Genomic DNA, 13182 nt, shown 5'->3' with positions numbered 1-13182 from the left:
ATAACTCCTTAAGCGTAGGTCCTATCATCATCAAACTTGCTGGGTATGTGCAGAAGTCATGTGGTAGCATGTCCCTACGAAGCTTATCGCGATTAACCCATAGGGGGCGCCACAAATGGGCGGGGCATAATAACACGTTGGCCATAACTCCTTAACCATAGGTCCTATCATCATCAAACTTGCTGGGTATGTGCAGAAGTCATGTGGTAGCATGTCCCTTCGAAGCTTATCGCGATTAACCCATAGGGGGCGCCACAAATGGGCGGGGCTTAATAACACGTTGGCCATAACTCCTTAACCATAGGTCCTATCATCATCAAACTTGCTGGGTATGTGCAGAAGTCATGTGGTAGCATGTCCCTTGAAGCTTATCGCGATTAACCCGTAGGGGGCGCCACAGGGGCGGGGCCTATCCACAAATTGGTCATAACTCCTTAACCATAGGTCCTATCATCATCAAACTTGCTGGGTGTGTGCAGAAGTCATGTGGTAGCATGTCCCTCGAAGCTTATCGCGATTAACCCATAGGGGGCGCCACAAAAGTCACCCGACTCCGATTGACTTGAAATTGATTACACATGTACAGCTCATGGTGCTCTACAATTTCGCTCCGAGGAATTTTTTTTTAATTTCCGCTAGGGGGCGCTGTTCTTAATCCCTGACTGAAGAAAGTTTGAGAGGCCACGCCCCGCACACCGTAAGTCTGATTGACTTGAAATTTCTCACACTGGTGTATTTTAGGGTGCTCTACAAATAAGCCTCTCGGACCATAACAGTCAACCTGGAAATACTTTCGGCTAATTGGCATAAACTGAAAAACAGGGTTTTATCCACAACTTTTTCACGTTTTACTCTATCGACACCAAATGTCTCACGAAGCCCCGGGGGACTGTGAAGCACGTCTCCGAAAAATATCAGTAGGATAGCTTGGAAAACATGGCCGCCATTGACTAAAACGTTTACGCAGGGGCGGGGCTTAATTACAAATTGACCATAACTCGTTGCCCGTAGGTCCTATCGTCGTGAAACTCGCAGGATACGTGCGGAAGACATGCGGTGGCGTGTCCCTCTGAGCTCGTCGAGGTTAACCCACAGGGGGCGCCGCAAATGCGAAAACCGTCATTCACCGACGCAATGTTTGCCGGGCCACGCCCCTTACCCCCCGACTCCGACCGACTCGTCGTTTGTCGGACGCGCGCGGCTCACGTCGCTCTACGGTAAAGCCTCTGGGACCGCGGGGGTCGGCCGCGATTTTTTTCCTTCCCCGATTCGCGCGGGGGCGGCCCGTACTTTCCAAATCTCCGCGGGATTTCTAGTTAAGTACGGGCACTCAAGCATTGAGGGCCCGTAATTATTACTCTCCACCATACTTATTCTTCTTACTTCTTACTTCTTTTTATTCTTCCTCACATTTTCTAGCTGCTTCTCCTCCCACACCGTTACACGCAGACATGCCAAAATTTCACACAACGTGCGTCCCCACCCCACGGGGTGTGCTATTATACAGTTTTTTGAATTTCCGCTAGGGGGCGCTGTAATGAAGTCCCGACTGAAAGAACTTTGAGAGGCCACGCCCCGCACGCCGTAACTCCGATTGACTTGAAATTTCTCACACAGGTGTATGTTAGGGTGCTCTACGAAAAAGCCCCTGGGACCATAAAAAGTCTTCAGGGAATATTTCCCGCTAATTAGCATAAAGTGAAAAACAGCGTGTTATCCACAACTTTCTGCAATTTGACTGTATCAACACCAAATTTCTCGTGAAGCCCCGGAGGACTACAATAAACATACCCGTAAAAGATTAGTTGGACAACTTGAAAAACATGGCCGCCATTGACCGAAAAGTTTACGCAGGGGCGGGGCTTAATAACACGTTGGCCATAACTCCTTAACCGTAGGTCCTATCATCATCAAACTTGCTGGGTATGTGCAGAAGTCATGTGGTAGCATGTCCTTCGAAGCTTATCGAGATTAACCCATAGGGGGCGCCACAAATGGGCGGGGCTTAATAACACGTTGGCCATAACTTCTTAACCATAGGTCCTATCATCATCAAACTTGCTGGGTATGTGCAGAAGTCATGTGGTAGCATGTCCCATGAAGCTTATCGCGATTAACCCGTAGGGGGCGCCACAGGGGCGGGGCCTATCCACAAATTGGCCATAACTCCTTAACCATAGGTCCTATCATCATCAAACTTGCTGGGTGTGTGCAGAAGTCATGTGGTAGCATGTCCCTCGAAGCTTATCGCGATTAACCCATAGGGGGCGCCACAAAAGTCACCCGACTCCGATTGACTTGAAATTGATTACACATGTACAGCTCATGGTGCTCTACAATTTCGCTCCGAGGAATTTTTTCCCTTCCCCGATTCGCGCGGGGGCGGCCCGTACTTTCCAAATCTCCGCGGGATTTCTAGTTAAGTACGGGCACTCAAGCATTGAGGGCCCGTAATTATTACTCTCCACCATACTTATTCTGCTTCTTCTTCTTCTTCTTCTTCTTATTCTCCCCCAAATTTCTAGCTGCTTCTCCTCCCACACTGTTACACGCAGACATGCCAAAATTTCGCACAACGTGCGTCCCCACCCCCCGGGGTGTGCTATTATACAGTTTTTCCGAATTCCGCTAGGGGGCGCTGTTATGAAGTCCCCACTGAAAAACTTTGAGAGGCCACGCCCCGCACACCGTAACTCCGATTGACTTGAAATTTCTCACACAGGTGTATGTTAGGGTGCTCTACAAAAAAGCCTCTTGGACCATAAAAAGTGTTCTGGGAATATTTTCGGCTAATTAGCATAAACTGAAAAACAGCGTGTTATCCACAACTTTCGGGAATTTGACTGTATCAACACCAAATTTCTCGTGAAGCCCCGGGGGACTACAATAAACATACCCGTAAAAGATTAGTAGGACAACTTGAAAAACATGGCCGCCATTGACCAAAACGTTTACGCAGGGGCGGGGCATAATAACACGTTGGCCATAACTCCTTAACCATAGGTCCTATCATCATGAAACTTGCTGGGTATGTGCAGAAGTCATGTGGTAGCATGTCCATCGAAGCATATCGAGATTAACCCAAAGGGGGCGCCACAAATGGGCGGGGCTTAATAACACGTTGGCCATAACTCCTTAACCGTAGGTCCTATCATCATCAAGCTTGCTGGGTATGTGCAGAAGTCATGTGGTTGCATGTCCATCGAAGCTTATCGAGATCAACCCATAGGGGGCGCCACCAATGGGCGGGGCTTAATAACACGTTGGCCCTAACTCCTTAACCATAGGTCCTATCATCATGAAACTTGCTGGGTGTGTGCAGAAGTCATGTGGTAGCATGACCATCGAAGCTTATCGAGATTAACCCAAAGGGGGCGCCACAAATGGGCGGGGCTTAATAACACGTTGGCCATAACTCCTTAACCATAGGTCCTATCATCATCAAACTTGCTGGGTATGTGCAGAACTCATGTGGTAGTATGTCCTTCTAAGCTTATCGCGATTTAACCATAGGGGGCGCCACAGGGGCGGGGCCTATCCACAAATTGGCTATAACTCCTTAACAATAGGTTCTATCATCATCAAACTTGCTGGGTGTGTGCAGAAGTCATGTGGTAGCATGTCCCTCGAAGCTTATCGCGATTAACCCGTAGGGGGCGCCACAGGGGCGGGGCCTATCCACAAATTGGCCATAACTCCTTAACCATAGGTCCTATCATCATCAAACTTGCTGGGTGTGTGCAGAAGTCATGTGGTAGCATGTCCCTTGAAGCTTATCGCGATTAACCCGTAGGGGGCGCCACAAAAGTCACCCGACTCCGATTGACTTGAAATTGATTGCACATGTACAGCTCATGGTACTCTACAATTTCGCTCAAAGGAATTTTTTTTTAATTTCCGGTAGGGGGCGCTGTTATTAATCCCCGACTGAAGAAAGTTTGAGAGACCGCGCCCCGCACACCGTAAGTCCGATTGACTTGAAATTTCTCACACTGGTGTATTTTAGGGTGCTCTACAAAAAAGCCTCTCGGACCATAAGAGTCAACCTGGAAATACTTTCGGCTAATTGGCATAAACTGAAAAAAAGGGTTTTATCCACAACTTTTTCAAGTGTTACTCCATCAACACCAAATGTCTCACGAAGCCCCGGGGGACTATGACGCACGTCTCCGAAAAATATCGGTAGGACAGCTTCAAAAACATGGCCGCCGTTGACTAAAACGTTCACGCAGGGGCGGGGCTTAATAACACGTTGGCCGTAACTCATTGACCGTAGGTCCTATCATCACGAAACTCGCAGGATACGTGCAAAAGACATGCGGTAGCGTGTCCCTCTAAGCTCGTCGAGGTCAACCCGTAGGGGGCGCCACAAATGCGAAAAACGTCATTCGCCGATGCAATGTTTGCCAGGCCACGCCCCTTTCCCCCCGACTCCGATCGACTCGTCGTTTGTCGGACGCGCGCGGCTCGCGTCGCTCTACGGTAAAGCCTCTGGGACCGCGGGGGTCGGCCGCGATTTTTTTCCTTCCCCGATTCGCGCGGGGGCGGCCCGTACTTTCCAAATCTCCGCGGGATTTCTAGTTCTTCTTTTTATTCTGCCTCAAATTTCTAGCTGCTTCTCCTCCCACACCGTTACACGCAGACATGCCAAAATTTCACACAACGTGCGCCCACACCCCCCGGGGTGTGCTATTATACAGTTTTTCCGAATTCCGCTAGGGGGCGCTGTTATGAAGTCCCCACTGAATAACTTTGAGAGGCCACGCCCCGCACGCCGTAACTCCGATTGACTTGAAATTTCTCACACAGGTGTATGTTAGGGTGCTCTACAAAAAAGCCTCTTGGACCATAAAAATTCTTCTGGGAATATTTCCCGCTAATTAGCATAAAGTGAAAAACAGCGTGTTATCCAGAACTTTCTGCAATTTGACTGTATCGACACCAAATTTCTTGTGAAGCCCCGGGGGACTACAATAAACATACCCGTAAAAGATTAGTAGGACAACTTGAAAAACATGGCCGCCATTGACCAAAACGTTTACGCAGGGGCGGGGCATAATAACACGTTGGCCATAACTCCTTAACCATAGGTCCTATCATCATGAAACTTGCTGGGTATGTGCAGAAGTCATGTGGTAGCATGTCCCTCGAAGCATATCGAGATTAACCCAAAGGGGGCGCCACCAATGGGCGGGGCTTCATAACACGTTGGCCATAACTCCTTAACCGTAGGTCCTATCATCATCAAACTTGCTGGGTATGTGCAGAAGTCATGTGGTTGCATGTCCATCGAAGCTTATCGAGATCAACCCATAGGGGGCGCCACCAATGGGCGGGGCTTAATAACACGATGGCCATAACTCCTTAACCGTAGGTCCTATCATCATCAAACTTGCTGGGTATGTGCAGAAGTCATGTAGTAGTATGTCCTTCTAAGCTTATCGCGATTTAACCATAGGGGGCGCCACAGGGGCGGGGCCTATCCACAAATTGGCTATAACTCCTTAACAATAGGTTCTATCATCATCAAACTTGCTGGGTGAGTGCAGAAGTCATGTGGTAGCATGTCCCTCGAAGCTTATCGCGATTAACCCATAGGGGGCGCCACAGGGGCGGGGCCTATCCACAAATTGGCCATAACTCCTTAACCATAGGTCCTATCATCATCAAACTTGCTGGGTGTGTGCAGAAGTCATGTGGTAGCATGTCCCTCGAAGCTTATCGCGATTAACCCGTAGGGGGCGCCACAGGGGCGGGGCCTATCCACAAATTGGCCATAACTCCTTAACCATAGGTCCTATCATCATGAAACTTGCTGGGTATGTGCAGAAGTCATGTAGTAGCATGTCCCTCGAAGCTTATCGCGATTAACCCATAGGGGGCGCCACAAAAGTCACCCGACTCCGATTGACTTGAAATTGATTGCACATGTACAGCTCATGGTGCTCTACAATATAGCCTCTCAGAATTTTTTTGTAATTTCCGCTAGGGGGCGCTATAATTAAACCCAGACTGAAGAAAGTTTGAGAGGCCACGCCCCGCACACCGTAAGTCCGATTGACTTGAAATTTCTCACACAGGTGTATGTTACGGTGATCTACAAAAAAGCCTCTTGGACCATAAAAGTCAACCTGGAAATATTTTCGGCGAATTAGCATACACTGAAAAACAGGGTTTTAACCACAACTTTTTCACGTTTTACTCTATCGACACCAAATGTCTCACGAAGCCCCGGGGGACTGTGAAGCACGTCTCCGAAAAATATCAGTAGGATAGCTTGGAAAACATGGCCGCCATTGACTAAAACGTTTACGCAGGGGCGGGGCTTAATTACAAATTGGCCATAACTCGTCGCCCGTAGGTCCTATCGTCGTGAAACTCGCGGGATACGTGCGGAAGACACGCGGTGGCGTGTCCCTCTAAGCTCGTCGAGGTTAACCCAGAGGGGGCGCCGCAAATGCGAAAACCGTCATTCGCCGACGCAATGTTTGCCGGGCCACGCCCCTTTCCCCCCGACTCCGATCGACTCGTCGTTTGTCGGACGCGCGCGGCTCGCGTCGCTCTACGGTAAAGCCTCTGGGACCGCGGGGGTCGGCCGTGATTTTTTCCCTTCCCCGATTCGCGCGGGGGCGGCCCGTACTTTCCAAATCTCCGCGGGATTTCTAGTATTATTATTACAACTTAAAAATAGGCTAAATACACTGATGTTCACCTCTGCTTTTAACTGTACCTACTTAAATTTTGACTCTTAGATTATTTTATGTATTAGGAATGTTGTTGTGTTATCTCTGTATTATTGTATTCATGCATTTTACTACTATTTGTATGTTTATATTCTGTTCTTTTAATGCCTTTTATGTAAATCACTTTGAATTGCCATGGTGTACGAAATATGCTTCTGTATAAACTTGCTTGCTTAACTGGGATTTTTGAACACAGGCTTTGGAGGTGGAGGTGGATACTCTGGGAGTCTTCAGACTCACTGGGGACCCATATTTATGTTGAAACAAACATGAAAAGGGATATTTTGCATAATAGTTTACCTTCAAAATGCATTTAAAGTTGAATTAATTAATGCATGGAGTGTTTATCAGTTGTCAATCATCTAAATTTGTGAACCTATTGAATGCACATGACAAATTAGCTTTTTCTCTAACTTTGCCTCAGCTGTTTGGGTTTAGCTTGCTGCATATATTCAAAGTATAAGAGGCTTGGCGCAAATTTTATTCTTCAGATTTTGTAGTGAATGCATCATTAAATAATCATAGCACACAGGTCCACTACTGAAAAACAAATAATACATGCTTTCAAGTAAAACACAAAATAATCATATCTGAGTATTAAGGAATCTAACAATAGAGTCCTTCAGCTTTTATTAATATCCCATTCTGTAATTTGCATTCAAAAAGTCCCTAGTGCTCATTATATACATGTGTTTACATTTTTCTGTAAACTGAGTAAAAGTTAAACACAAATCTGCAAAATTCTACAAAACGTTATTGAGAATGAATAAACTGCCTGTTATCTAAAAGTTGTCCACTAGATGAGTACCCATGTTTGACACCACAAATGTAGTTCTACTCTTTTACCATTTTTACACATATACACGGTTACGGATGGGGACAGACGGAACAGCTTACGCTAACCTAGACAATGGGGACATGCATCAGTAACTCATATTTATTGGGTGGCCATCATCTGTCACCTAAACTACTGAAAACACTCCCTAATCTAAGTAGCTTTAGAAATGCCTCTTGTTGTTTACTACAACCTGTTTCACCCGTTTTATTGCCCAACCCTAATTTATATAATGAAAATCGTGAAGTCATGTGATGTGAAATCACAGGGCACTCCAGCTTGGATATGACAACAATATTATTTATTGCACATGTCAGAAAAAGAGATAAATGCTCGAGTTTAGTCGTCCCCGATTACGCAGTGTCAGTGTCCCAAATCACCTGACTTCACCCTGCCTAACGTGACATTGTAATGCAATTAAAAGTTTGACTCAGCAGATTTAAACTCTATACTATTCGTACTATGGGCTATTATAGTCCCTCACTGTTCCATAATGAAAAGGGCGTGGGAGTATTTTAGTTTTGGGCCACATCAAAGTGAAAGCAATATTGATTGAATGTTATCATAAATAAACTGTTTAATTACAAAGTCTGTGCTGTGTGTGAATATTTCTGAAAAATGTATATACCCTGCAGCAGCTTTAGTGAACCTACAGCAATGTCCTTATGTGATACCTGTCACCCGACAGAAACGAGCACCAAATTGCTTATCCTAACATCACCGTCATTCTCCCATGACGCTACAGTGATGGTATGTAGATGTTATCTACTGCAGCTTCAAAGAGAATCTGAAGGAGGGTGGAATTGCCTAATGTGGGACCGTTTCTGTAATTTCAATTTATGTACGATATTGCCACAATAACCCAATACAATACTCTCCAAGTTTTTCCAAGTGTTTCATCACTCTTTTTTGTAAATAAAAAAGAGTGATCTTGTTATCTTTTTTAACTTTTGTTTCATCGTGTGTTGTTGTCCTTGTTTGATTAGTTAACATACTATCTCTGCTTTAAAGCTTTTAAACGTCCCTACGAAATCATTGCACAACAATTTTGAAGGCTAAACATCACAATTGTAATTAAACACTCAAACATAATTCTGTCCCATTGCGAGTAGATTTCAGTTTATAGCACTTAATTTCTGACACATTTGGTTGAAAACCAAATTTAAGTAGACACTGTACTCCAAACAATAACTCTGAGGTATAAAAATATAAAAGCCCCATCTTGTCTTACTGCTCATTTGTACTATAATGGAGTGAGATAAAAAGTATGTTTTCGTGGGCTTATAATATTGCAGCATATAAAAACTACCATTTGATGTCAATGCCAACTACAGTACACCTTTGCAGAATTTTAACACAATTTTATTTATTTAACTTTTTATCAGTAACATCAAAACATTTCAGTCCATTGAGAAGCAGCTTTGAGATAAATAATAATTTATTATAATAATAGCACACAAAAAAAGACAATGACAATTATTCTATACAAGACGGTTGCTATACTCTTAAATAGGCAACTAACACAAATCTGCAAGTTATAAACTGTATGAAGCAGGGGACTTAGGGAAATCATTACTTTCCTAAATCACATCTTTTAACTTTTATCGCTTAACTTTCCAAATTCAAACTCATCATTTGAAAGGATAAAGAAAAGGTTTGGGAACACTATAAGGCCAATAAGGAGATGGGAGAAAAACTGGTCTCCGCAAGCTAAGAGAACATGACCAAAGAGAGCAGCGAGGCCACCAGGATCAGGAGGCTAGCGCTTGTGCTGAAGGCGCTGTTGCAGAGGTCACCCTCACAGCAGCTGATGCCTCCTTCTAAGCCTCCTGGAAGCATCTGTCCAGTAGCTGAGCACATCGACTTGGTGGCACAGCCCTTCACAGTCAGGCTTTGACCTCCAAAAATCACTGAAATAATATAAAATAATGTTAGTGTGTGAGCTCAAAGTTTAATAGGCCTACATCTACCAGAATCACTTGATGTCCCCCTGGGCGGAGGAAATGTGTAGAATGTTTAATGATGTAACCCTCTTACTTTTGGTCGAGATGCAGTGGTCCTCCTTCCCATCGCAGTTGAGAGTCGCGCTGCACGATTGTCCGGTGCAGGTGAAGCACTTTTTACCATTCGGACTTGATTTGCTGGGTGCTGTAATAGTAGAACATACATTTTACCATGTTGTTTGGGGTGCTAAGAAGCAATGAACATGTGTTGGAATTTTGCTGCTGATGAAGAAGTTAAAGTATATTTTATTTAACAAATGTACAATATGAAAATAATTATGCTTTTTTTAGCTCACTGTGTGATTTTAAATTCAAGATTTTGTAATACAGAAAAAATAAAGATAAAGGGGTCGGCCCTTAGGGAGATAAGAATAACCTGAGCCTGGGATTCTCTCTCTCTCTCTCACACACACACATACACACACACACACATGCACACACGCACACACGCGCGCACACACACACACACACACACACACACACACACACACACACACACACACACACACACACACACACACACACACACACACACACACACACACACACACACAATTATTTCTATGTGCAGCTCCACTGTAGCAGTAGGGGGCATAATGCCTTTGGGCTCCTCTTTAGCAGATGGCGTAGGAGGGAAAAGTAATTTCCCTCTTGCCCCTCTCGGAATTTAAGTCTTTTTTCTCTAAAAAATATCTGCTCCAAACACACCGCATTGCTGTTGCAAGAACTGGGATCATCAATCTTCAATACTTTAATTCATTGGTAACTATGGTACAACACATTTACAAATTATGATAAAACTAAATGCCACTTTTTCAACGGAAAAACAGCTTGCAGTGCAAAGAAGCATCTAATTATACCAATAATTACCAGTGGCAGGTTGGCTGTTGCAGAGATCCGTGGTGCAACACTCGCTGGCAATCACGGTTTTGGCGATTCCAAAGTTAATTGAGCCCCCCTCAATACACTCTGCAGCCACAACACAACGTCTAAAGCCGACTTCCGAGATTTTTGAACCACCTGCAATAATAGAGTACCCATTGTTAACTGTGCCAGTACGAAGCAGTTTTATAATGAAAAGAAATTCATAGCAAAAGAACACACCTGAATATGCTGTGATACTTAGTGCACCACACCTAAAATCCCCCGAAGGGCAATCCATTGTTTTTGTGCAGGTCTCTGTGGCCTCCGGCGTGGGACATTCATGACATTTTAGGGTGTAGGCTGTCGAGCACAAATCAACAAAATGTTAACACCTCAACTCTTAATTATTAGTCAATATCAAAAGTGTTGTCAGCGATTCTGGAGAACGCTTGTTATCAAAATGTATTTTCGTCAAAATCAGTGAGTATCACCCAGCTATCCGCTACCTGTCCGTGTATAGAGCCTGGGTTTTAACCATAGATAGTATAATAAACTACTACACTTGATTATTTTTACAGCACACACAGAACAGACAGGTAGCGGATCATGAGGAGATATTCACTGGTGATGATCAAAATTGATTTTGAAATCAAGCAGTCTCCAGAATTGCTGAATCCACCTTTAACCCTAACCCCTTTTTATTTATTTATTTGTGGTTGTTTGTTTCTCAATTAGCCTACAAAAGAAAACAAAAGGAAGCCAAATCATCTGTGCACAAACTTCAGGTGAGGAAGATAAGTAGCAGTGACAAGTAATAAAGACTGAAATATGTAGGAAGAGGACAAACTGTTATAATTAACAATACATGTGAAGATGAACTAGTTTAAAAAAGAAAAAGAAGCAAAACCCTTACCTTTGTGAAGAAGCACAATCCCGCAGATCAGTGTAAAGAGATGCATCTTGAGAAGGCAGAATGAGACTGAGGTCTAGTTCAACTCTGTTAGGACTATATGTAGGCTAGTTCACTGGGGAAGGAGTTGTCTTCATTCTAAAACCACACCCTCATTCCACCTGTGTTAGTGACAAAATGTTCATCTTAAAATAGCCTCGTCAATTAACTCATCCCTGTGTAATTAACTTTAACTTTTCATTTTAAGATAATTTATGAGCAGTTCTGAGCACAATGTGCAATGTCTAATAGCTAAAAACTAAAACAAAAATAGATTCAAATATAGATGCATATAGAAGGAAAGACTTACTAAAGAAATTAAATACAAAATTAAAGTTTTCAAATGCTGTATATTCACACGCTGAGGACATCATTCATTCAAGAGATATGGATCTTGAAGCAGTGTGATTTACTTAATATATACCTTATCTAATTCCACCGATCCCTCATTCCTATGATAGTGTCCAAATGTGTAACTTTAAAAAAAGCCATTTAAATCTACTTTTAAGACGAAAGACATAATAGTGAAAAGTTAAATATGGGTTAAATAAAGGAACACAATTGGCCATTTTATATAGAAAACATCATAAAATAAAAAAGAACGCTGTTAGACTGGTGATACAGTTTTGAAAAAAGGCAATGTGTGCAGGTACAACCTTTAACATATGTGTTCTGAATCCTATTGTTGATCTCAGCTAAATATTAGTATTGGAACATTTTCAATTTCTTTCTTCAGAGTGAATGCAAGGTGGCACACATTGACAACGGTTGCCTCTGAGTCACTGAGGAGTGTCTCAAAAGACATTTATTTCACTGTGAAATCACATGCTTGCCCTTTATTTCAAAGTCAACTAATAATATGCAAATTCCACATTTACTTGAGGTAGGTCAAGGTTGAGGCATTTTAGCCAACCCTTGATTTAGAAGATATGGGCTACAGTAGGCCATGTAAACGTTTGTCAGTGTGTTGGGCTATTACAGTAGATGGATATAAAAGCGTTGTAGAGGGGTTTGTCATGGAACCATACTGTAGCCTTTTTCATGTATTGGCTGCAGTGATAAACGTGTTTCCATTATGCAGCATCAATTGAGATTAAGATTAATCTCTCAAATGTCAAGCAGGTTTTTCTTGTAGGGAAAGCAAACAAAATCACACCAATGTGTGGAGCACGTTTACTTGGGCGGCCCACCCAGGTAGATTGAGACCCGCCGAGGTAGATAACAGCTGTAAGCCTATTCCATTATTTAAAAAATAAATAATTCTAATCAATGTAGTTTAGTGCAGACATGTGGTAGCCATAAGCTTACTAAATTATTGTAACCCATCATGGAAGAAAGCAATTGTGCTAATTTTCTGTTAATTGTTCTTGTGCTGTCTTTCAAAATTATAATACAAGTTAGTTTCATTTTCAGATAGGAACTGACCTGAGAAATACACTGCCAACTTTGTTAATAGGCCTAGGTTTGTTTTATTAGGCAGTAGTTATCTTTTTATTTGATGAACAGTCTATAGTAGACCTAATTTGTTTATTTTTGGACATGCATATATGTTCATAGTCTGGTTTGTAGCCTAAATAAGTAGGCCAATTGCTTTCAGATTTATTTATGTCATCGACTCATTGTTTATCAACAAAACAGTTCATAAACCTTTGTTTGACTAAATAATTATGAATGTGTCAATTCATTGTGATGACGATCCACCACGTAGAAGCGCCAACATCAGACGCACACCCATCAACAAACTATGTCATGGTAGGCTACAGTGGAGTGGAACAAAAAAATTAACCT

The 13182-nt window shown here is 43.1% G+C and overlaps 1 protein-coding gene across 1 annotated transcript; it reads right to left on the bottom strand.

Moving 5' to 3' along the window:
- Positions 1 to 8987: 8987 nt before the first annotated feature.
- On the bottom strand, positions 8988 to 11424 carry LOC307259253 (urokinase plasminogen activator surface receptor-like). Its single transcript, XM_080039023.1, has 5 exons — positions 11359 to 11424; positions 10686 to 10805; positions 10452 to 10601; positions 9616 to 9726; positions 8988 to 9488 (listed from the first exon to the last, which is right to left on the bottom strand). Exons 1-5 carry the CDS (start codon positions 11402 to 11404, stop codon positions 9289 to 9291), a joined length of 627 nt encoding a protein of 208 aa, XP_079895149.1. The 5' UTR covers positions 11405 to 11424; the 3' UTR covers positions 8988 to 9288.
- Between the last annotated feature and the right edge of the window lie 1758 nt (positions 11425 to 13182).

Source organism: Ammodytes marinus (genome assembly GCF_949987685.1).
Source record: "Ammodytes marinus genome assembly, chromosome: 13".
Classification (NCBI taxonomy): domain Eukaryota; kingdom Metazoa; phylum Chordata; class Actinopteri; order Uranoscopiformes; family Ammodytidae; genus Ammodytes; species Ammodytes marinus.
This window is presented reverse-complemented; position numbering and strand designations above follow the sequence as displayed.

Coding starts and splice junctions, on each gene's coding strand:
- LOC307259253 (XM_080039023.1), bottom strand. CDS start 11,404: ATGCATCTCTTTACACTGATCTGCGGGATTGTGCTTCTTCACAAAG. Junction 10,806..11,358: donor GATTGTGCTTCTTCACAAAG/GTAAGGGTTTTG, acceptor TGTGCTCGACAG/CCTACACCCTAAAATGTCAT. Junction 9,727..10,451: donor CAACAGCCAACCTGCCACTG/GTAATTATTGGT, acceptor CTACTATTACAG/CACCCAGCAAATCAAGTCCG.